The sequence below is a fragment of the Petaurus breviceps genome, unplaced genomic scaffold (assembly GCF_028583685.1).
Source record: "Petaurus breviceps papuanus isolate PSGF00001 unplaced genomic scaffold, PetGlider_PUasm1.0 90849, whole genome shotgun sequence".
In the NCBI taxonomy this organism is placed as follows: Eukaryota; Metazoa; Chordata; class Mammalia; order Diprotodontia; family Petauridae; genus Petaurus; species Petaurus breviceps.
This window is the reverse complement of record NW_027187361.1, coordinates 27,077,828-27,102,473: the sequence shown is the minus strand read 5'-3', so window position 1 is coordinate 27,102,473 and position 24,646 is coordinate 27,077,828. Positions and strand designations below refer to the sequence as shown.

Below are 24,646 nucleotides of genomic sequence, written 5' to 3'. Positions count from 1 at the left end.
CTGGAAGAATTTATAATCATTTGGGGGGTTTGAAGAGGCTGGAAGGAAAAAAATTACAAATGGACACATAACTATAATATAAAATAGAATATAATTGTCATAAAGAAAGTACAAACAAATTGTTATGAGTTTTGAAAGAACAAATGATCACATGAGTAGAACAAACAAGGGAAGGAAATTCAGGAAAGACTTCTTGAATGAAGGCAGGTGGTGGATGAACTTGGCTTTAAAGGCTAGATTGGATTTTAACAGGCAGAGATCAGCTATGATGATATAAATAAATAGCAGGACCAAAGATTGAGAAGAAGGAAAAAAGAACAAGAAACATTTGAGGAATGCTACATAATCCAATTTGGATAAACTGTATAATATATAAAAGGGAATATGTATATGAAATAAGTCTGGAAAGGCAGAATAGGGTTAGAATAGGAAGGCTACATTATGAGCCACCTTAAGAAGTCTGAACTTTGGTTTATTTTGTTTTTAAGAATAACAACTTTTGCTGCTGCTATAAAAAGAGTATTTTCCCCTGAATTAATTCTAAGTTAATAAATTCTTCAAGAATTGGAAAGAAAAAAAGTTTACTTTTCTTTTCCAGTTTGCATAATGAATGAAGAATAAACCATATTACATAATATTGAAAGGCAGACAGGAAGACCTAGGTTAAATTCCCTCTCCAATACATATTGGCTGTACCAACTACATGACCTTAGGCAAATCACTTAACCTTTTAATGTTCTAGACAATTTCACCTGCCTAAGATTATGAATTGCAAAGAGTATGCCAACCTATATTCATAGAGTGTATTTCCTTATCTAATACTCCTCTATAGCAATGAAATCGTGCTTAATTTCTATGCATTTCCAATATTTAAAATTTTCATGATGTTTAAAACTGTTTAAAAATTCTACAGTGTTCACAAGTATAATTAAAACTTTTTAACAATAATAATAATACAACATGAGTAGCTAACATTATGTCATGCTTTAATATTCCCTAAGTGCTTTATAGAGCTTAACTAATTCATTTGTCACAACAACCCTGAAAGGTAGGTGCTATTATGATTCTCCTTTTACAGCAGGGGACACTGAGGCACAGAGAACATGAGTGACTTACTGAGATGGAACATATCTGGTATCTGAAGCAGGATGTGAATTCAGGTCTTCTTTGCTATAAGCATTGAGATCTATCCTCAGCATAACCTAGCCACTAGCAAATTATTTATAGCTTTTTGAATATATAACTTTTAGTTTAAATATAAATTTACATATTTCAAGTTTTAGGGGGCAAGTTGTCTTAGTACAATATGGTGAAAGAAATCCTTAAATGTTAATGATTAGCCTATTGATCTGGAGAGGGTAATCTCAATGATTTCCTACAAATCTATATCAATTAACTTTAGTAAATAAAAAAATTCTTTTTTCAGATTTTGGCATAGCTACAGAATTAATGTGATAAAAATAAAACTTTAAAAATTATAGAAGTATAATTTATTGTAAATTATGATGATTACTCACAGTAAATTATTATTATAGATTATTTAATAAATTATTTCATGTTCCTAATGGCATGATCTCTTATCCCAAAATAAATATTTGCTGATTTATCTTGAAATAATAATTCTATAATGATCTGAGTTTCAAAAAAAATTTAGACTCAAATAGACTAAAAAAAGATTAAGTTCACTTAGTAGGGATTTAGGCTATCAAGACTGAAATTAGTGCTAGCAAATTAATTGATTACATTGATACGTTATAATAGAAAGCTAATTTGCATATTATTTAGTAATTAAAAAGATGTAAATTCAACTTTACCTACATAGTTCATAAATATATACACCTAATGATATGTAGATTTATTCCCACAAGCCAGGAGATCTAATAAGCAGTTTTCTGATTATCAGTCTTTCATTAGAATCTCTCATACCTCAAAGACCCATAGAAAAAAATTTGAATTAAAGAATATAATAATTATGAAAAATGTAAGGAAGAAGAATAAAACTTATTTCTTCATTAGGGAGGAAAATTCATTTTTTTTTTTACCCTTGCTTAAACTTTATGCGTGAAAAACATCTCTGTCCTCACAAGTGTGATTTGTTGATGACAAGGAGAACTAGATAGAGAGCATGGATTGACTAACATATGGTGCCTTATACACAGAAGATACTCCATAAATATTTGTTGATTGATTGATTGGCTTAGTAAAAACCTGTTGCCATAAGCAAAGTATATTTTTTGGCTGAGGCTGTGGTCATTCCTAAGAATAGATGACAAGCATATTGGTATATCAAGTGTTTTTCATTCAAGGCATGAAATTAAATACCAATATCAAATTGGTCACATAATTTCAAAATACATCACAAATCATAATTATTCTAACTGTGCAAAAATGCAATTTTCTTTCAAGTATAATCTAGATTAATCTTTTATTTAAATACAATATTAATTTCTTTTTCTCTTCTTATACCTTCTGTATTTTTGGCTACATTCTCTTGCTTTTCCTATGTCATCTTCTGTGCTACTGTCACTAGTTTCCGGCTGCCATTTTCTTTTGTTCACTGGGTAAAAGTCCCAGTTACTTGGTTGGTGAACAAATTCAAAGGAACTTGATCTAGCATCCCAATCTGAAAGAGGGTTTAGCATGGACAATACAGAAAAGCTTGAGGCTAGCGGCGGTGTCATCTGACATTTTGAAGGTCGTGCCATCAGATTGCGCGTAGGATATTGCTATGATTTAAAAAAAAGATTTATGTATAAGAACAAGACAATAAATGTATGAATCTGTATATATGAGATACATAGGTGCTTATTAAACCAAAGTGTTTATTGGCAAAGAAGGCGTAGTGGTCATGCGTAATCGGGAATTTCTGAAATAGACATAAAAGGGAATCCAAATACTTGACCTAACACTATGACATGGATAGACGAAGTAGGGAGAAACCGCCTAAGCCATTGATTTTAAATTAAGCTTGTTTTACCGGTAAGGGAATTAATGCACTCAGCTATAAGCATCAGACCTTTAGAGTAGAGAGAAAACAAAGGGCATGAAAAGCATCTACCACTCAACCCACCAGCTCTCTCAATACTTTTATCTTGGTTACCAGCTGTAGGAAAATAAATGACTATCAGCCTGAACAGCATTTGAATAGATGAAAGCTGTTAATCATACCTAACTACTTATTGCTTCCAATGTACATTTATTTAATGCAAATGCTACCCTTTTAATGTGAGGTGACTGCAAACCATATAATGCCACAATCTAGAATGTAAATTTCAAATGTCAATGAAGAGCTCCGTGTTAATATTAAGAAAGCTGAAAAATGTTAGCCAGGATCACTCATACTTAGGAGGAGTATTCGAAGCAGAAGTCGTGTCAAACTCAAATAGAAAGGAGAGTTAATCCATGCATAAGTATCCTTTCAGACCATATACTGACTTAGCTTTTAAATGTTGTATTATTTATGTTTTATTGTGTTTTTATTTATTTTGTTAAATATTTTGCATTACTCTTTTAATCTGGTTCAGCAGCACTTGGGAGGCCCACAGGTCATATTTGATACTTCTGGTGTAGAGAATAGAGAACAAGTCTCAAAAGCAGTATCTTGGTGTAAGTTCTGCCTCTGAAACATACTGACTGTGTGACCCTGGACAACTTAATCTATCAGTGCTCTAGATAAATCGTTAAAATTACAAGTTGCAGAGAAGGTACCAGTTTATATCAGTAGAGGGGAATTGCCTCATCCAAGAATTCCTTATGCTAATAAAATCATGGTTATCTCTGTATTAAATAATATTTGAGAAATGGTGTATATCAAAATGGAGGAAAGGTATATAGGATCAGAGAAGGAAATAGAATAATCATCTATGAGCAGGCCAAGTAAAAAACAGTCAAGATATTAAAAGGTCGAGTGGAAGTTCTCTAGTAGGGTAGGTAAATTTTTCAAGGACAGCTCATGAGAAAATAAACAAAAACCATGTGATAAGAATTAATTTGCATTTATAGAATAGCCACATTGACGAAATCTGAAATACAAAAACAACAACAAACAACTAAATTAAAGTTTACAGAATAGGTAAAACGAGTATCAATCTTGTCATTTTCTTTTCCCTTCTGTAATACCCTGTTCCATAACTGCATTAAAATAATATACAAAAACCTTACACTTTTCATAATTAGATCAACCACAGAAAGCAACTTGTAATAGGTATGATATAAAAAAGCATTCAACTAATAATTTATATTATTGGTGGTCTTTCTATTTTTAAGAATGCACATACCCTACTGACCTCTACCTCTTTCTAATGACAAATTTTGGTTATTGGAATTCCTCCTTGCCATCTGCTTGTTGAGATAACAGATATATGGGGATTCAGTGTAAAGAAAATACAAATAGTGTATCAACGCACTATAAGAGACAAGATGAAAGTGACACACCAGCTTCCTCAGAATACCTTGTGGCTTTAAAATACCTGGATTTGCTCTACACAGTTTTTTTTCTTTCTTCATATTTTAAATTCATATTGTAAACTGTGCCAAACTAATGAAAAGCAATATATAGAAGAGAACTGATCTGGGCATCAGGAAGACACAACTTCCAGTTCTGATGGTAGCACATATTAGCTGTATGATCATAGCCTGCCCAGTGCTCAAGATATTATCTAAGACTATGAGTTAGGGAAGAATTGCTGATGTGCACCAGGTAAAAGAAAGTTCTACACTGGGATTTTCCCATGCTGAAGAAACCATTAGCAAAAGCTGATCCCCCTCCCTAACCAACAAGGACAACAAAATTAAACTTACCATATTCTGAGAGCCAAATTCCTGAGTAAAGTTACCATCATTTGCTGCAAATGTTTGTATGGGAAACGATCTTGACAAAAAGTCTTCATTTCTATTAAAAGAAGTATGAACACTGAAATCTAGAGATTTGCCCATTATTTTAAACACAAATACATATGCACACACATGCGCGCACACACACACACACCTCTGTCGCTTCTAGGAAGCCAGAAACCTTGACTACCTTTGAACCCCAAAAGAGACATGCCAGGATCTTTTGGAATAGTAATGCTTCCAGCCCACTGTCCACAGTCTTCTACTTGGAAAGCACTACCTTTGGAGATAAAGCATTGCAACTTCCTACAGAAAAACCACGTCTATTGAAAACCCAGAAAAGAAAATTCCTGACACTAAATAAAGTGTGTGGTACTGTCAAATGGTTCAACATGAGAAACTGACGTGATTTTATCAGTAGAAGTTATACTAAAGAGGCATGTGATAGTAATGGCAATTAAAGATTCCCCTGTATTGGCTTGGTTTTCAAATTGATTGTGTTAAAACCCAGAGCTTGTTAATCCCACCTGTGGGATGGACTTGTTGATGTGAAAAGAAAGTCCTGAACTGGGAGGAGCTGGTGACGTAGATTTGGAGAGACAAGAGAGAGGCAGAAGAACTTTTTTGGAAGCAGCACCTCGTGGAGGCAGAGAGAGACTGAGAGAATTGCTGGTGGCCACTTTGAATTGCCTTGGACTTTTGAGACCTGCCCCCTGAGCTGCCAAGGACTGAGGAGACATGGCTGTTTTGCTGGTACTTTGTCTGTCTGTTTTAATGTTGTTTTGCCAGATTTGTCCACTGGTGAAAGACAGTCCTTTTGTTGAAGAAGTCCTGGAACCTGGCTGCTGGCTAAGAGATCCTGAGACTGTCCTGCAGACAGAGAGTGAATACTGTCCACTGGTGAAGGACAGTGCTGTTGTTGCAGGGGTCTGGGAACCTTTCTGTTGGTTCAGAAGCCCTGAAGAAGGATTTTCTTGTTGTATGTTTACAGAAATCCTGGGAGAGGGTTTTGCTAATGTTTTCAGGGGTTCTAGGACTGTTCTACAGGCAGAGGATGAATTAATGAAGAGACTGGCAATGTATCTTGTGGCCTTGCTAAGCCTTGTCTCCCCAGGAACTAAGATTGCTGAGAACTTGCCTGTGTCAAGATGAAGAAAAGACGTCCATTTGGGTATTAAGTGCTGTGCTTAAACTTGATGTAACTCTGGGGTAGATTCAATTGTGATCCAGGGGTGGGGAACTTTTCACCTTATGTTTGGAAACTAATCTCCATTTGAGAAGAGGGACTTTGTGGTGGACTAAATGAAGGTATAGCCTAGGGGTGGAGAAGTATTTAGAACAGGGACTTTGTAATTGATTGAATGATTGGAAGGTCCTGGGGTGGGGTAGTACTTGGAGATTATTTAATCACCCTTAGTAAATGCTGTATTTTGAATGATGTCATGTTTTGACCTTCTCTGTTCTTGGTTTGTCACTGAATAAAATGGAGAGCACCTATGCTGGTATTTTGAACCTTGGGAAGTTGCCTTTCCTTGGCAATTACAGTACATTATGGCGTTGTCGGCAAGGAGTACAAAGCATAGTGCCTCTGTTTGTTCCAGGATCCATGGCCATTTAGATTGAGATTGTCATTCAATCAATTACAAAGTCCCTGTTCTAAATACTTCTCCACCCCTAGGCTATACCTTCATTTAGTCCACCACAAAGTCCCTCTTCTCAAATGGAGATTAGTTTCCAAACATAAGGTGAAAAGTTCCCCACCCCTGGATCACAATTGAATCTACCCCAGAGTTACATCAAGTTTAAGCACAGCACTTAATACCCAAATGGACGTCTTTTCTTCATCTTGACACAGGCAAGTTCTCAGCAATCTTAGTTCCTGGGGAGACAAGGCTTAGCAAGGCCACAAGATACATTGCCAGTCTCTTCATTAATTCATCCTCTGCCTGTAGAACAGTCCTAGAACCCCTGAAAACATTAGCAAAACCCTCTCCCAGGATTTCTGTAAACATACAACAAGAAAATCCTTCTTCAGGGCTTCTGAACCAACAGAAAGGTTCCCAGACCCCTGCAACAACAGCACTGTCCTTCACCAGTGGACAGTATTCACTCTCTGTCTGCAGGACAGTCTCAGGATCTCTTAGCCAGCAGCCAGGTTCCAGGACTTCTTCAACAAAAGGACTGTCTTTCACCAGTGGACAAATCTGGCAAAACAACATTAAAACAGACAGACAAAGTACCAGCAAAACAGCCATGTCTCCTCAGTCCTTGGCAGCTCAGGGGGCAGGTCTCAAAAGTCCAAGGCAATTCAAAGTGGCCACCAGCAATTCTCTCAGTCTCTCTCTGCCTCCACGAGGTGCTGCTTCCAAAAAAGTTCTTCTGCCTCTCTCTTGTCTCTCCAAATCTACGTCACCAGCTCCTCCCAGTTCAGGACTTTCTTTTCACATCAACAAGTCCATCCCACAGGTGGGATTAACAAGCTCTGGGTTTTAACACAATCAATTTGAAAACCAAGCCAATACAGGGGAATCTTTAATTGCCATTACTATCACAAGGCACTAGCCTGTTTTGCTATTGCACCCTAAGGAAATGGTACCTTCCCATTTAACTTGAAGCTGAAATCATCTGTGTTATCTCTTATATTGAAATATTAACTCCATGGACTTTCAATTTTCTAAATGCACCTCTAAGGCAAAGTCCTGTGTTTAAATACAGGTTCAGGCTTTTAATAGCTATATGACTCTGGGCAAGTCACTTAATTTCTGTCTGCTTAAATTTCCTCAAATGCAAAATGGAAATAATAACAATAAATAGCTTTCCAGGTTGTATGAATTAAATTATATTTGTAAAAGACTTAGCATGGTGCCTGGTACAGAGTAGGTACTTAATAAATGCTTATTTCCTTGCTTTCTTTTTTGCTCTAATACCAGTTTGTCTAATATGTTCCTGAATTGTATAGCTTCCCTCCCACATTCTGCCACTACTGAATCTTCTATAAAGCACTCAATGTCTACTTCACTTGTTCCCATGACAGTAGCAACAGGTTTTCTAATGGGTGGAGAAGGGAAGGGGACAGGAAGAACTAGGGTCTGCATCAGCTATTTGAATGGATTGATCAAGTTCTGTCTAAATCTAAACAAAATTGATAGCTGCCTATATAAAGTATGATGTTTTATTTTTAGAGTTTCCCTTGGTAATTATTATAATTAGATTTCACCAGCACAAAAATGTTAAAGGAGGAGCATAAGCACAGTGTGATTTTTTTTCTAAGCCCCACAACCCTTTGGGCATGATCTTACAGATTCAGAGGCTAAATCTCTGCTTTAGGTCAGATGACTAAAAATAGCGCAACCTCTAAGTCTAGTCTACCAATATTTAACCCAGTAATATAGTAATAAAAAGGTATATAAAATATTGAATGTACGATCACTTGCAGTTGAAAATTATAAAGTTTATATTTATTTTAAAATATTCTATTTTCAATTCTCTTTAATTATAACAGGTCTACCTTTCTTTATTCCTGAATTTGGTAGCAAGGTTTTACACTTTTTACCCATACACATGTGCACATAGAGAGATATGTGGATATGCACATATACCTGTCCATGCATATATAAACATAGATATGTGTGTATATATATTTTAAGGTTTCATTTTCATTGGAATAACTGTACTATCAAATTTTATTTCTACAAATTATTTCATTACCTGTATATTTGGGAATTTATATTACTATAGTTCTCAGCAACTTGGTTATTCACCTCAGCTAAATGGGAACTCCCTACCAAAAAAAAAAAAAAGATTGTTAGTTTTAATTTCCTAACTAGTTTTTTTCTCTAATTTATCATTAAATCTAATGAGGTAACAGAAAATTTATGATTAAAAACAGATATATTTAATATGTCTATGACCTCAGATGAAGAGATAGTAACACACACATATGCACACAAACACACACATATACATGATTCTTACTGAATTATAAATACTATATATTCATTGTAACTGCATTTCATAAAAAATGCATAAGTACAGAGCTACAGAAAATGTTATTTTCATCTTTAAAACTATCAGTATTACTCTCCCTTTTATGTAGAAAGTTTTAACTATCAAACCTGCAATGATATAGAAAATGCCATCCTACGTTATGGAATGAAAGAGAGGGATGGGGTATGACATACATGCTGGGCAAATCATTAGGTGCACAGATCAGCAATATGCCATACAGAAACCATCTCCTGAGCTCTTTAAAAAGTGTCTAACAGATTGCTCCCAAGGAGAGCGCCTATTTAGCTCATTTGCCACTTGCCAGAAATAGAGACAAGAAGTGCTTCTCCCAAGAAAACAATGTTTCCAGCACAAAGGGGAAAATCAGGTGACAGGAAACGTAAACCACTTGTTCAGATTCTTTGACATATCAATAGTGGATTTCAAATGCTTGTTCCAGAGACATAAGTAGCGTCAGAAAATTCCAAAATATATAGCACTCTTGCTGCAAGGTTCTCTGAGTCCCAAGAAGTATAGTGTCACTATGCAATAGTGCACAGCAGCATTGATGAAAACAGATGACAGAACCATTGTGAACTAACAGAAAAACAGTTAGGAAATTATTATGGGAGGAAGCCTGGGTACCATAGGTATGGCATCGCTCAGTAAGGTCTTCAATACAATTATTTCCAGTCATTGATCCTGCTACTCTTAGAAGTTTTTCTTACTGGCCTAGAAATTTGGCTACAAGATGGTTTTTTACTAGGCAGGAAACCATAGCAAAAAGGCCAAATATTTTAATAAACAGCAATGTACAAGGGAACCAAAAACTTGCCATTCTAATATTAAAGACCCTAGCCCCATGCACCTGACTCATTCAGAAGCCTCAATTAAATGGAATGAAAGTATATCATATTAAAACAAAATGGGATAGCTGAGAGGACCCCAAAAGATCATCTTATCCATGTAATAGATGAAGAAACCAGAGTGCAAAGGGGCTTAGAGATTCATTCACAAAATAAGTTTCTGAAATAGCCAGGACGATAGCTCAACCCATTTTTCTTTAGATCCCGTCTCAGTGAAATTAGTAAAACATTTAGGATTATGTTTGACATGTGTATTAATAACAAAATAAAACAGATGTATCACATCTTAGGTTGTCATCATGAGAATTCAAGAAATATAGAACTTACCAAATCTATACTGCACATTAATCGGTCTACCATATAAACGAATTCCATTTAACAAAGCTATAGCATAGGATACTGATTCTTGATGTTTAAAACAGACAAATCCAAAAGGCTTGGGTTTTCCTTCCTTGTCTTTACATATGGTCACTCTGGTTAAGGGTCCAGCCTGCAAGGAACTTCAAAGTTATTTTATCATAAATCTCAGAAGTGGTTCTTTACTCTTATGTCAGTTTGGTCATTATAAATCATGACCTCAAAGATGACTAATGATAGACACATATAAATTAATATACTAAATAGTCTTGATATCCTATGTTTTGGTAATATATTACACTAATGCAAAACTGTCATGTGGTTTGCTGGAAAAAAAGGAATCACAGAATTTAATGTAATATACCATCATTATTTAACTCAGACATCTCATAATATGTACTCTTAAATATGAATGAAGGCATCTCATATTTGAAACCATTTAGAGAATTTCTGTCTTTAAAAAGTATATTTTATTTGTTTAAATATGAACACATAATCTTTGTTATGTAAGATAATAAGTCCTTTAGTAGAACATCAACAATGACTAGTTCAATTCAAAATAGTTTAAATATCTCTCAAAGGTTAGTCCAGCCTGTTCTGTTTCTTTAAATAAAGGCACGTTGGCTCTTTTTGATCAGTTTCTTTTTCTAGATACTTATTAGCTAGGCTTTTAATAAGCAATTCTTGGAAAAATCCTAGGTTTTAAGTCAAGCTCACTGGCTACAAATTTTCATACTCCACTCAATTTTTTTTTTAATTGGCACCGTATTTTTAAAATCTCTAGTCCTTTTTCGCCTCTTCCATTCTTCGCAATTTTTAAAAAGTCACTGGCAATAGTGCAACAACACATAGTAGTTCTTTTAGTATATTAAGACATAGTTCATCTGTGATTGACATCAATCTCCGTTAGAGGCTGTCATGCTGTCTCCCTACTTACCTTTGGAATCAGCTCTCAGATAGCTATTTTTGTTGTGTCCAAGATAATCCTCCTTGTCCAAGGAAACAGAAGTAATAAAAGCTGGGCTGTTCTACTTTCTATTCATCATTGTCCATTCTATCCATCCCATTTACCCTCCTGTTAAGGTGGTACTGTTCATGTATTATTGCATGACAGATGCTTTCTCACACCTGGGAGCATACTGTCTTTGGCTCTTACCACTTTAACAAAGCCTAGAATGGGAACAGCCCACCCTGATCCTAAATCTCTGTCTGGATGGCAATTTTTCTTTCAAATATTAGGAAGAGTAGGTAGAATCCTTGTTCCTTCCAGCAACTTGCAGACCTTCCCTCAGCAGCTTTCCCCTTCCTTGAGGTTCACGCCATCCTTCTGTATCACTCTACCCATAGGACTGCTACTACTGAGAGGTCCTGAAGTTATTCTCTCATCTTCTGCAAATTTAGTATGTGGGGTTGCTCTGGAACTCGAACTCTGAGTCCCCACTTGGTGACCTCAATATACATGTGGCTGTCCCCTTGACAACAGTCATCACCTGATTTAACTACCTGCTCAACTCCTTTGACTTAGGTCAGTCATGTCATGTTTGACACCCACAAAACCCCTACTTTGAGCACAAACTGAAGCAGATTAAAATATAGTTGGGAAATGTTTAACGAAATAAATTTTAAAATGTATGTGAATGTAGATAATGTTAATTTTCAGTTTTCTAAATCAAGCTGAGGTCCACAGTGATCTGAATCAGGTATGCTCTCTCTCTCTCTCTCTGCACCCTGTGAGAAGACTCCTCAGAATGAGGAGAAGGGAGGGGGACTATCCCAAAACCAGAGACAGACTTTTGTAAGACTGGACAGACCTGAGTCCTGGGTTTCCTAAGAAATTACACAATCTAAGACCCTTTCCCTTTCCCTAGCTGTCAATCAGCCTTATGCCCTTCAGGAATTTTAGGAACTCTTAGAGCCCTTCCCCCTTCTTCGCTTTGGTGTTTGCCAAATAAGGATAGGTACATTTGGATTTGCTATCCCCTATTTCCTTGTTCCTTATCATTGGAGGAGATTTCCTGCCCAGACTGTAAGCCCACCTCCCAGCCCCAGGGAGAAGGGACAGCTGTGGGAGGGGGCTTGACTTGGTTAGGGTATAAATTCTTGTTTTGTTTTCTGTAACACACCTCATTCCACTGGTTTGTCCTGCTGGAAGGGATGCCCTCTTCTCTGGAGAATTGTATAAAACTTCCTGTTCTTTCCTCAAGATACCTCAGACTTTTAGATTTTGGGGGGCAGGGTATTTTTGGGGTTCCCATGCCCCACACAGATCCTTTCTATTTGACTACAAAGCCAATAACACCCCTTCAATCAGTCTTGGTTATGGAGGTGTGATGATGGCCTTGTTCAGCTGTTCAGCCTCCTTGACGCAGAACTTCTCAATTCTCTGATAACAACCTCTTGTCCTACCCTCACTTTGTCAAAACATCTTTCCATTTTGAGTCCAGCCCCTCTACTCTTCTCAGCTCTCTTATCGGCTCTTGCTCAGGCCTTACTTTCCTTCCTTTGGAATCAAGATAGATAGTTAATCAAGTTAATTGATGCTATACCCTATACTTACATCCCTTTCCTTATTGCCACTCATGTTGAGGTTCAGGGATGCTGGGACCCCAAAATAGCAACATGCAAGGCCTGCCCTAATGAATCTGGCCCAAATCTTCTTTCAGCCCAAGACAAGCTTTATTAGAAGACCAATAGAGGGTGGGCATGATTCTAAAAATCCACCATGTTGGCCAAACTCTTAACGAATCTGAGCATTTGTGATGCTTGTATTGACCAGTGGGCCAGATTGAATCTGAGCATTTTAATGGAGGCAAGATGGATCTTTTATATAGAAGACAGTGGGAACAGAGAAGGGTTCTAGATGGAACTAAGGGAGTGGCAGTCTAGGGTGGAGCCAGACACAGAGGATGAAAGGGCAGTTAATTTACTGGGAAGGGCCAATTGCCCAGGCAAACTCCTGGGACCTGGATCTCATGGAAAAGTCCAGGGGCTTTTTCCTTTTTGGGACCCAGATTCCAAAGACATGTTCTCTTCCTGTTGGGGGTTCAGACCCCATCCCCATCATTCATGCCTTGTTAAACCTGAAACCTGAATTATTCCTACTGTTATTCCTTCTATATTGCAAATTGAATGCTGCTGAATATCACAAGAGAAAAATATACAACCACATTAATTGGGCCCACTGCAAATTTATAAAGTATCATAAAACTTATAGCTAGAAGGGGCCCTAGAAGTCAACGAGCCCAACATTCTGGCTTTATAGATGAGCAAACTGAGGCACAGATAAGTTAAGTGCTTTGCCCAGGGTCACACTTCTAGTAAGTGTTTGAGACAGAATTTGAATTCAGGTCTTCCTGACTCTAAGTCTAGACTCTACTATCTTCCATGACAGTGATGTCAAACTCTGATAAAAATGGGAACCACTGGTCTATACTTAAGGATCTTGGAGGGTTGCATATTAGTTTTAAAATATGATCTTATCTATGTTCCTTTATATTTTTATTTGTTTTTGTAAATATTTCCCAAATACATCTTATTCTGCAGTTGGGAGTGTTGCTCATCCACTTGCTAGGACATCCCATATCCACTGGCCCCTTCCCTCCTACCTACAAACATGCTTAGATCTCACTTATTTAAAAAAAAAATCTTTGCTTGACCCTATTACCATCTCATCCTAGATCTTTCCTCCCTGTCACAGACAAATTCCTGTTTGTGTGTGAAAAAAATAGCTTTACTGGTTGCCTCTGCTTAAACTCCCACTGACTTTTCAACCCCTTTGTAATTTGACAACTTTATTGAACTGTTTTCTCTAAGGTAACTCATGATCTCTTAAATGTTAATTCTAATAAACTTTTCTCAGCCCTCACATTTCCAGACTCCTTGCAGCTTCTAACACTGTTTATCATATCCTTCTGGATACTTACTTCTCGTTAGGATGTTGGGACACCGCTCTCTCCTAGTTCTAAGCAAATGTCTAATAACCTCACATCTCTCCTGAGATCCAGTCCTACAGTACTGCCTACATCAATTAAAAAATATATCTATTGTCACCAATGTGCTCGGCACATTGGATATGAATACAAATGAGCTGGAGATACACATATAAAAGCAAGACAATCCCTAACCTAAAGTGGTTTAAATTTTACTACACAAGTTGACATTTCCAAGTTGATGTCCCATAGATACCTTAAAATGTCCAAACCAGAATTCGTCCTCATCAATCTGCTCCAACACTTCTAATATTCTCTACTTCTATGAAAGTACTCTAGTCATCCAGTTGCATTTCTTATACACAGCAGATTGGTTTTCATTCCTTAGTCATTCTATAATTTTTTCTCTGTTAATAAACTGTTTAATAAATTCACACTTAAAGTTATCATTATTGGACTTCTGTTTTCCCCATTTATTTTTTATATTGCTTCTTTGCTCCTTTTTATATTAAACTTTTTAGATGCTACTATCCTCTCATAGGTTCTCTCCCCTTTCTTTCCTCCCATCTGCTTACCCAAAATCACGTCATTTCATTTAATTTTTCATTTTTAGTGATCTATTTCTCTTCCTCTCTTAGTTTTTCTCTTTTTCTCCTCAATTAAGAAGTTAACATTAAATTTTTTATTCCTATTTCCTTTTTTAATAATTTTCTTTTAGGGGCAGCCAGGTAGCACAGCGAGTAAGAGCACCAGCCCCAGTGTCGAGATGACCTGGGGATCGAATCCCGGCTCAGATACTCAGCACCACACCCAGAAATAACTGGCCGTGTAACCTTGAGAAAGTTACCTAACCCCAATTGATTAAAAAAATAATTTTCTTTTGCTAAACACTTATCTATTAAATTGTTGCCTTCTTTTAGTTATTTCTCATCTTTTCCAGTCTGTTTTGACTTTTATTTCTGATTTGTGGGTTATATCCTTATCTATTTGGTTTTCCTCAAAAAGTTAAAGCTTTTGAATTAGAAGTTGTTATTCTAACCCTCCTTCAGTCCTTCTAACTCTTCCTTTTTGGTTTTGTTTGGTTTTTGGCAGATACTGGAGTAGTTTGGCATTTCCTTTTTCAGCTCATTTTACAGATGAAGAAACTGAGACAAACAAGATTAAGTGATTTGCCCAGGGTCACACAGCTAGTAAAAGTGTCTGACACCAAACTTGAGGAAGATGTCTTCCTCTGCACTATCTACTGTGCCACTTAATTTTTCAATTGCTATGCTATTGCCTATGTAGAATTTGTTCTTTTTTTTCTTTTGTGATTCTTACCATACAAGATGATAGAAATTATCCTTGTCTCCATTGATGCAGCCCAGCCAATCTTTCTCCTCTCCTCATGACTGGCTTACTTCAGAGGTCAAATCATCTTGTGATTGGTTCCAATTTCTCCCTATTACTCGGAAAGCTGTAGTCAAACACATTACTATTGCTTTCTAAAGGGGCATGTAACTCAACTGCCCTATTATTCCATTCATTCTTCCTGCAACTACACAGACCAAAACATTCGCCCATATCACTACTCTTAAATTTGTTTTCTTGCCCTTTAAGAATATAAAACTAGAAGGGGAGCTAGGTGGCACAGTGAGTAAGAATGAGACCTGGGATCAGTTCCGGCCTCAGATACTTAGCACCCACAAAAAAAAAAAAAACTGGCCATGTAACCTTGGGCAAGTCACTTAACCCCAATTGCTTTAAAAAAAAAAAAGAATATAAAACTAGGGGTGGCTAGGTGGTGCAGTGAATAGAGCACCAGCCCTAGAGTCAGGAGGACTTGAGTTTAAATCCAGTCTGAGACACTTAACACTTGCAGCCATGTGACCTTGGGCAAGTCACTTAACCCCAATTGCCCTGGCTTCCTCCCTCCAAAAAAAAAAAAGAAAGAAAGAAAGAAAAAGGATATAAGACTATTTGGAGCAAAGGCTGTTTTGCTTCTGTATTCATATCCCTACAATTTAACATAGTGCCTGTCACACAGTGAGTGCTTCATAAATGCTTTTCCTCCATTCAATCCTCAGTCTCTCAGAGAAGGTGACCTCCCAATGCCCAAACTACCCCCGAATTAAAACCACCTGTCTACCTCTACAGGTACCTCTGACCACGAGAATATTCTGCAGCTGCGGCTCCCTGCCCCACGATTAGAACCGAGTCCAGTTCACACAGCCTCCCTCAACTCACAGTCTGTACTTATCCCTTGCAATGAAAGTTTAAGAATAATTCTTTTGCCATGGATTTGGCAATGATGCATCACCCATTCTCCTCTGTCCACTCCTGACCTCTCCCTTTTATTTAACATTCCGCTACGGTAATCCCTTTCCACAAAAGACATTGATGAACCTTTATGATTTCATGCTGCATCAATTCAATTTTTCCACTTCACTTGGAATTCTTTAAGTTGCCTTTAAGGTTTAGGACCCTTAAGTCAATTCTATCCAGTGATAGTTTCTTTTTATTCTTTCTTTTTATCCCATAGATCAATCCTTATTTTTAAACAATAGCTTCTAAATATAAATTTTCTTTTTTTTGGAATGGTATTTGTTGACCTTTCTTCTACCTCTATTGTTGAAAGTGTTTACATCTCAAGAATTCACTTTTGTATCTTTTTTTTCTTTTCAGAAATACATATTTTTTTGTTTTAAATATATGCTTTTTCATTGACTGTTTGTCTCAAATCTGTAGGATATGACACTTTGGATTGTAGTTTGATCTTTAAATACGTGTGTGTGTGCCTGCCCATGTATTTTCCAGGCCCTCGCTTGATTTCTTGTAACTGTGGAATAAATTTGTCATTCTATTTTAATTTCCTTCACATTTGAATGGTCTATCTCCTAGCTGCTCATAAAATTTATCAAATTTTGTTACCAAATATCAAAACTAATTAAATTTAACTACTCTATGTCTGGGGGTTGGAAAGACTTTCCCCCCCAGAGTTATATTATGGATTGTCTCAATGAATGCTTTTTTATGCAGAAGTTCTGCACAGTTTTCTTTTAGGATGTCTTGCATTGCTGTAGATTTCTTTAAATTTTGCTGAGTTTTATGATCCTTGTTTTTGCATACTATCTTCAAAGTTAGTTATTTTAGAATGCTTAGGGTTCATGTGTTCTTTTAATGGTGTCCCTTTTCCTTCCCTTGTGCCAAAATGTCCTATATGTTAATATTTTCCTATTCTAAATGTTTGAATTTCTTTCTCACAACTGTATTTCTTTAGAGATTTGTCATAATAAATTCTTTTCTACTCTTTTTAATCCTATATTGAGAACTCTAAATTCTGATCTAAATTCATTCCTAATTTCTTCCTTTGAGAATTTAATTTTTCTTTCAAACCACTTTGGAGTTTCTTCTTGTTTCATGATCTCTAGAAGCCCCCAGTTTCTGTCCATCATCTGGAATTACTGATTTATTTTCCTTCATAGTATTAAGGGAACTTTATGTCTCCTTTGATGTTTTACCAATTGTTCTTCCTGTTTTCTAGCATCTTTCATGCCTTATCTGCTTGTGTTGTACACTTTTATTGAGGTTTTTTATATTGATATATTTGGTATTTCAGCCTATTTTCTGCATCCCCAGTCATTCACCCTTTGGTCTCCTTCCTTTCACCCCTATGAAAACCCCTGAAATTTGACTGTAGGACTGTCTCCAACCTTGTCTCCAGGTTGCCTTCCACCTTTTCCTTACATTTTGAACATTATTTCCCTTCACACACTAAACATTACAGGAAAACTGGCTTCTTTGCTATTCCTTACATGACATTCCACCTCCCATATCCATGCTTTCTACATCTTGTATGAGTGGAATAGACTTCCACTTAACCACTGCCTCTGAGAAAGCCTTCTTCAAAGCTCAGCTTCAGCTCTACCTCCTCTAGAAGGCCTTTTCTGTTCCCTTCAATCCAGCATGCCCTACCCCCAAAGTCCTTTATATTTCCTTTGTAAATATTTTGTATTTCTAGGTGGCCCTACTATAATGTAAGCTCCTTGAGGGAAAGGACTGTTTAGTTTTTGTCATTATAGCTCCTGCATATAGTTAAAACATTAACTCCATGACAGTGAAATTCTTTAAACTGTGTTCTACCACTAATATCACTGAAATAATTCCTCTCAGATCTGCTCAGACCCTCCTTTATTAAATAATAGATCCTTCTCATTTCTCCTTTCCTACCTCTCCATTCCCTAAACTTCAAATATGCTTTGGTTATCCAAAAACAAAACCCCACAAAATCTCTTTCTTGACATTGCCATACTTTAAATCCTAAAGCTATCATTCTCTCTCTTCCTATTTACTGTAAAAGTTCTACTGCTTAAATAGCTTATACTTACTGCCTCCACTTCACCATCCTCCAACTTACTCAACCCCATTGTATTCTTTTTGATTTTACTACTCTCCTGAACTTGCTTTGTTCTTTCAAAGGTCATTAATGATTTCCTTGTTGCCAAATCCATTGGCTTTTCCCAAAAGAAGGTAGGGGGTGACATCTTTAGATATGATGAAAAAGTTCATAATACCAAACTGAAAGAGAGGAAAGACAAAGTTAAGAAAGTTAGGAAGTAATTTTTAAATGAAAATGTTAGTTCAAAAACAATTTCTTCAAGTTTCCTCGTTATCATATAAATCAAATTCTTCATCATTTTTCATGGGTTTTCATTCAAAAAGGACTTACTATTATGAATTTAAAAATCCTTGCAAAAACCAGTAACAGCAAAAAATGACAAGAAAAAGGTATCCTCTTTTACAAACTACATCTTTAGGAAAGGCAGCCAAAGGGTGTGTGGGGGGAGGTGGGGAGAGTGAGGTTATGCCATCAACTGCCAATGTTGGGCTATTTCCGAAAAAAATTTCTGAACAAATAAAGGTCCCCTACCTAATTTTATTTAGCTGAATACCCTTACGCTTCAAAGTGTCAACATCCTCTGAAAGACCCTTTGACTTTAGAGCTGAAAGGCAGCATGAAGTTCATTCAGTCCCACTGTTTTGTTTAATAGTTTAAAAAAAAAACTGAATTCCAGACGATTTGAAATAAATTACCTCTGACACTACTGTCATAGCCTATTTTGGAAAGTATTGCTTTAGGTGCATTTATATTGGCACTCCTCATTTTCACTGTGTATTGATATGTCCAATCCAGCTTCCCAGTAATATGTTAAAAAAAAAACACACATTTTTTTAAGGTTTTCTGTTGTCCAAACCCACAGCAGGAGTTTTTTGTTTTTGTTTTTGTTTTTTTAACTTGGATAAGTGAAGACTAATTGATACTTCCATCAAAGCTTGGCTAGACTGGCTCATTTCATCAAGACTTCCTGTTTTCATACACTTAAAAAATAGATAATGATTATGATGAAATTTTATTTCCTTCTTTTGGAAGTAGGACAAGTCCTTCAATTTGGAGCTAGGGAACTGAGTTGACATCTCAGCTCTGAGACATCACTCTCTCTGGGCAATAGTTTTCTTATCCCTAAAAATAGTGGAATTGGATTAGCTTTGAATCTATGATCCAATGATGATATGAGTGTTGTTGGGTTTTGTTTTGGTTTTTGTGATAAAAGAAAAAAAAAAGCTTGATTTAATTTAGCCTGGAGAAGAATATGATGCAGGTTTACAGATTTAGAACTGGAGGGGAGCTCAGAAGTCATTAACTTCAATATCCTAATCTTGTAGATGATGAAACCAAGTCCCCCAAAGATTAAACGACTCATCTTACGTCACACAGGAAGTGAAGGCAGAAGTGACATTAGAATGCATATCCTCTCATTGCACACAATACAACTGAAAGAGCACTGTGGGAGCTAGTTTCAAATACTGCCTCTGATGCTCAATGCCTATGTGACCTTGAGAAAAATCACTTTACTACACCGGGCCTCAGTTTCCTCATTTGTAAAATGGGGGTGTTTCCTTAGGTGAGCTTTAAAGTCTGTTCCAGTTCTACGTGATGTGATCCCTTTACCTCTGAGGTGTCTGAACGCCTTTCATTGCACCACTCTGCCTTACAAGGCAAGTTCAAACCTTGAGACCCGGCCCGAAGTTCCTGAAGCTAGGACTATAGAAACTGGACTTTTAAAACAGAAGCAGGAGGAATAGGAAGTCAGCAAAACAGAGGAGGAGCTACTTTCTCCTCTGGGCTGGGAGAGCCAGGGCCCGCCGGCCCTGCCAGCTCCCCCTCCGCAAACGCCTAGGGAAAAGAAGGCGAGTTACCTGCAGGAACAGCTCATATAGGATCTCCTCTCGCACCCTAGCCTCCAAATTTCCCACGAACACAGTCCGGTCTGCTGCCTTGTCCCGCGTGTCTGACATAGCTCAGCGACCCGCGGCCCCTCTCCCTTGGCGGCCTGCGCTTCTGGCCAGGGCACCAGGTGCGGCCAAAGCCTCCTCCTCCTCCTCTAAGCCGTCACCATGGCGATGGGGACGCGCCTCCCCGTGATTGGCCAGGGCTCCCTCCAATCCGCTTCCGCTCCCGGTGTCAGGCTCCAAGCTAAAGGATGCTGCGGAGAGAGGAGGGTGGAGATGAAAAAAGGTGAGCCGGGAGGCCGGCTGGTATCCGCTGCGTTTACAACGCGCTACTAGACATGTTCACTCAGGATAGAACCTGCAAGATTCAGAAAGGAGATTCAGAAAGAACTGGGTATCAGAGCAGAGGATAATGTGCAGTGGAGTAAAGATGGGACTTCAAGGGAGCACCTAAAGATGTAAAAATCAGCTGCTTTATTAGTGCGTTGTGTTACCGAGCAGCTGACGCAGAGGATTGCTGTGAGGAGAAAATGAAAGAAGACTCTCTGTAATGTTAATAAGCTAGAGAAGGACCAGCAAAGCTTATTCACAGAAACTTGTCCTTGAAGGAAGGACTAGGACTCAGGGATGGAAAACCTGCAGCCACGAGGCCTCTTGTGCTCTCTAGGTCCTCAAGTGAGGCCTTGTGACTGAATCCAAACTTCACAGAACAAATCCACTTAATACAATTTTAATTATAATTAATAACAAAAAATCCAAACTGTGAAGTTTGGATTCAGTCACAGGGCCACACTTGAGGACCTAGAGGGCCACATGAGGGTTTGTTCTGTGAAGTTTAGATTCCGTCAAAGGACTGCACTTGAGGACCTAGAGGGTGGCCACATGTGACCTCGAGGCTGAAGGTTCCCCACCCCTGAAGTAGATTCTTCAGGTAAAAAAAAAGGAAAGAAAGAAGGAAAGAAGGAAGGAAAGAAACAGGGAAAAAAGAAAGGAAGCAAGGAAGGGAGAGAGAGAGAGGGAGGAAGGAAGGAAGGAAGGAAGGAAGGAAGGAAGGAAGGAAGGAAGGAAGGAAGGAAGGAAGGAAGGAAGGAAGGAGATAAATAAGAATGAATTGGCTATACAAATATGATGCAGTCACTATAAGCAGCAGCATATATAACCAGCTTTCACCTGAATCCTGCTCTAACTAATATGATTCCTGAAGTCTCAATCTTTAAATATTTTGACTCCCAGATGATGAAAGGGAATATCTTCATTTTTTAGTAACTGAAACATCTTATTTTCTTTGGCATCCTCTGGACATACTGATTATTACAGATCCTCAAGTGGGAAAGCATCAGAAAAAATCTATTGTCAAAGTACTACACACAATCTTTGTAGAGCTGTAATATTTAAAAATAACGCTTTTGAAAGAAATATCAGAAAAAAATATAAGCTTAATTTTTTTCAGGTAGGGGAGGGTCTGGACCAAGGATTTAATCAATCAAGGATGCTCCAAGTATGGAAATTTCATTCAATGATATGTAATAGCAACTCTTCTCTAAAATTAGGAGTTATCAGGGAAACTGAGAGATAAAACTGGCCCAAAAATCACAATTAGTACATGTCAGATAGAAACTGAAACTTTCACTTTATCTCAGACATACATGAGTATAACACCCTTGATCTTGAGCATTCCCCTTCCATTATTAAAAATTTCAAAATTCTTACTAAATCATCTTACCGTTACATTTCTACCCATGATTTCCTCCTTCTTAACCTAAGTACTCTAAGCATCTGTACTTCATACACTATTTTTTATTAGCTTTATACTCCATGACTGGATTGAATCAAACTTGAGCTTTAAGTAATCTTTCCTATGGGTCCTGGGTGTGGCTGGACAGGACTTGAAAAGAACCAGGGAGTTCAAGAAAGGCCCTAACTTAATTTATCCCATTCTACCTCTCCCTTCCTTCTGCACTCAATGTACTTCTCTTTTTCATTCCTTCATTATGTTTATGTCATTTCCTCAAATTCACCTTATACCCATATAGTCTGTTAATGTGTATTCCTTCTAGCTGTACTATTAGTGATACCATTTTTAAGAATTACAAGTATCGGGGCGGCTAGGTGGCACAGTAAATAGAGCACTGGCCCTGGAGTCAGGAGGATCTGAGTTCAAATTTGACCTCAGACACTTAACACAAAACTAGCTATGTGACCTTGGGCAAGTCACTTAACCCCAATTGCCCTGCCTTCCCCCCTCCAAAAAAAAAGAATTACAAGTATCATCTTCCCATGTAGGGATGTAAATAGTTGAGTTCTATTGGATCCCTTTTGTTTTCTTCCCCACATATACTTTTTCCCTCTTTATGCTTCTCTTGGGTCTTGATATTACATATCAGATTTTTTGGTTGAAATCTTCTTTCTCACCCCTTAATATTTTGGGGAAGGATATCATTTCATCAAAGTTATTTCATCCCTCATCTTCTGTGCACACTCCTTTTAACTGCACTAATAGTGATATAGTGCTTATGAGTTACAAGTATCATCTTCCCATGTAGGCATGCAAACAGTTTAGTCTTATTGAATCCCTATGGTTTTATTTTCCTTTTTATGCTTCTTTTGAGTCTTGTATTTGAAAATCAATTTTCTTTTCATAGGGAAACCTTGGAAGTCCTCTACTTCATTGAATGATTATTTCTTCCCTGAAAGATTATGCTCAGTTTTTCTGGGTAGGCAATTCTTGGTTGGAATTCTAGCTCTTTTGCCTTCCAGAATATCATATTACTGACCCCTTGATCCTTTAATGTAGAAGCTGTTAAATTCCGTGTAATCCTGACTATGGTTCCATGATATATATCAATTGTTGCTTTCTGACTGTTTGCAATATTTTCATCTTGATATGGGAATTCTGGAATTTGGCTATAATATTCCTGGAATTTTCATTTTAAGATCTCTTTCAGTAGGTGATTGGTGGATTCTTTCAATGTCTATTTTATCCTCTGGTTCTAGGATACCAGGGAAGTTTTCTTTGATGATTTATTGAAGTATGATGTCCAGTATGGTGTCAAGTATGATGTCCATGATCCACTTTTTTTGATCATGGCCTTCAGGTAGTATAATAATATTTAAATTATCTCTCCTGGATCTATTTTCTCAGTCAGTTGCTTTTCTCAATGAGATATTTCACATTTTCTTCTATTTTTGTCAGTCTTCTGATGTTGTTTGATTCTTGATGTCTTGTGGAGTTATTAGTTTCCACTTGTCCAATTATAATTCTTAAGGAGTTATTTTCTTCAGTTAGGTTTTTTTTTACCTCCTTGTCCATTTGGCCAATTCCACTTTTTGAGGAGTTGTTTTATTTAGTAAATGTTTGTATCTTTTCCGATTTTTTGCATACTTCCTTTATCAAGTTGCTAACTCTTTTTTTTTCATGGTTTTCTTGCAACACTCTCATTTCTTTTCCCATTTTTTCCTTCCACTTCTCTTATTTGATTTTAAAAATCTTTTTGAACTTTTCCAGGAGTTCTTTATTGGACCTGAGACCAATTCACATTTGTCTTGGAGTCTTTGCATATAGGCATTTTGACATTGTTGTCCCCTTCTGAGTTTGTTTTGATCTTCCCTGTCACCATAATAACTTTCTGTGATCCGGTTCTTGGTTTTTGCTCATTTTTTCCAGTCTATTTAATTACTTTTACAGTTGAGCTCTGTTCATGGGGTTGAGGAGCCACTGTTCCAAGTTTCTTGAGCTGAGAGTTGCAGGCCCTGCTTGCTTGCATGATGTTGTGCAGGTGCCATGGGGGGCTGGCCACTAACCTGGTGCTGCATTAAGGATATGGGAATTGGGAGGGTGGCAGCAGACTGGCCACTGTTCCATTGCTGCGCTGTGGTCCATGTAAGGGCCTGGCACTCTGCTGAAGGTTCAGGTGGTCTAGTATCTCACATGGTGCTGTGCCAGGGTCCATATGGAGCCCTGGCAACTTGCCTGGCACTGAACTGGGGCCATAGTGGGGCTGGCCATTTTCCTGTTAGTGTGCCTCCAGGGCTGCAGGGGTCTAGCCTCTCAAGTGATACTGCATCAGGGCCATAGGAGATCTTATAATGGTTTTGATATTAGCAAGCTATATTCTGAATCCCACCTATAGTGGCCAGTATACCTCCCTTTCCTTTATCCAATCTACAGAGCAGACAAAAGGGGAAGGTTTGAAAGCTATCATGTATTTTTTTAGATATACTTTAGAATATATACAGGGGTTGAATTTTGCCTGCAACAACCATATTGAATATGTGAAAGCTTTATCAGCTAATGAAAACTATATGAATTCACATCAGCAAAATAATTATATCTTGCCCTAACATAAGATTAATGAAGTTTTACTATTTGAAGCAGAATCTTGTGGGACTTTAATTTAATATACT

The 24,646-nt window shown here is 37.4% G+C and overlaps 2 protein-coding genes across 2 annotated transcripts in view; one reads left to right on the top strand and one right to left on the bottom strand.

Annotated features, from left to right (window-relative positions):
- Positions 1-2,025: 2,025 nt before the first annotated feature.
- RBM11 (RNA binding motif protein 11) lies at positions 2,026-20,349 on the bottom strand. The gene is made up of 5 exons (XM_069073034.1): positions 20,210-20,349; positions 10,014-10,176; positions 8,542-8,614; positions 4,801-4,891; positions 2,026-2,726 (listed from the first exon to the last, which is right to left on the bottom strand). The coding sequence occupies exons 1-5, from the start codon at positions 20,306-20,308 to the stop codon at positions 2,442-2,444; spliced, it is 711 nt and encodes a 236-aa protein (XP_068929135.1). The 5' UTR covers positions 20,309-20,349; the 3' UTR covers positions 2,026-2,441.
- Positions 20,350-20,407: 58 nt separating this feature from the next.
- The window catches only part of LOC138149809 (lipase member I-like), a 68,415-nt gene continuing 64,176 nt past the window's right edge, over positions 20,408-24,646 (top strand). Inside the window, exon 1 of the mRNA XM_069073060.1 lies at positions 20,408-20,528. Within this exon, the coding sequence (XP_068929161.1) occupies positions 20,408-20,528 (121 nt within the window). The remainder of the gene's footprint in view (positions 20,529-24,646) is intronic.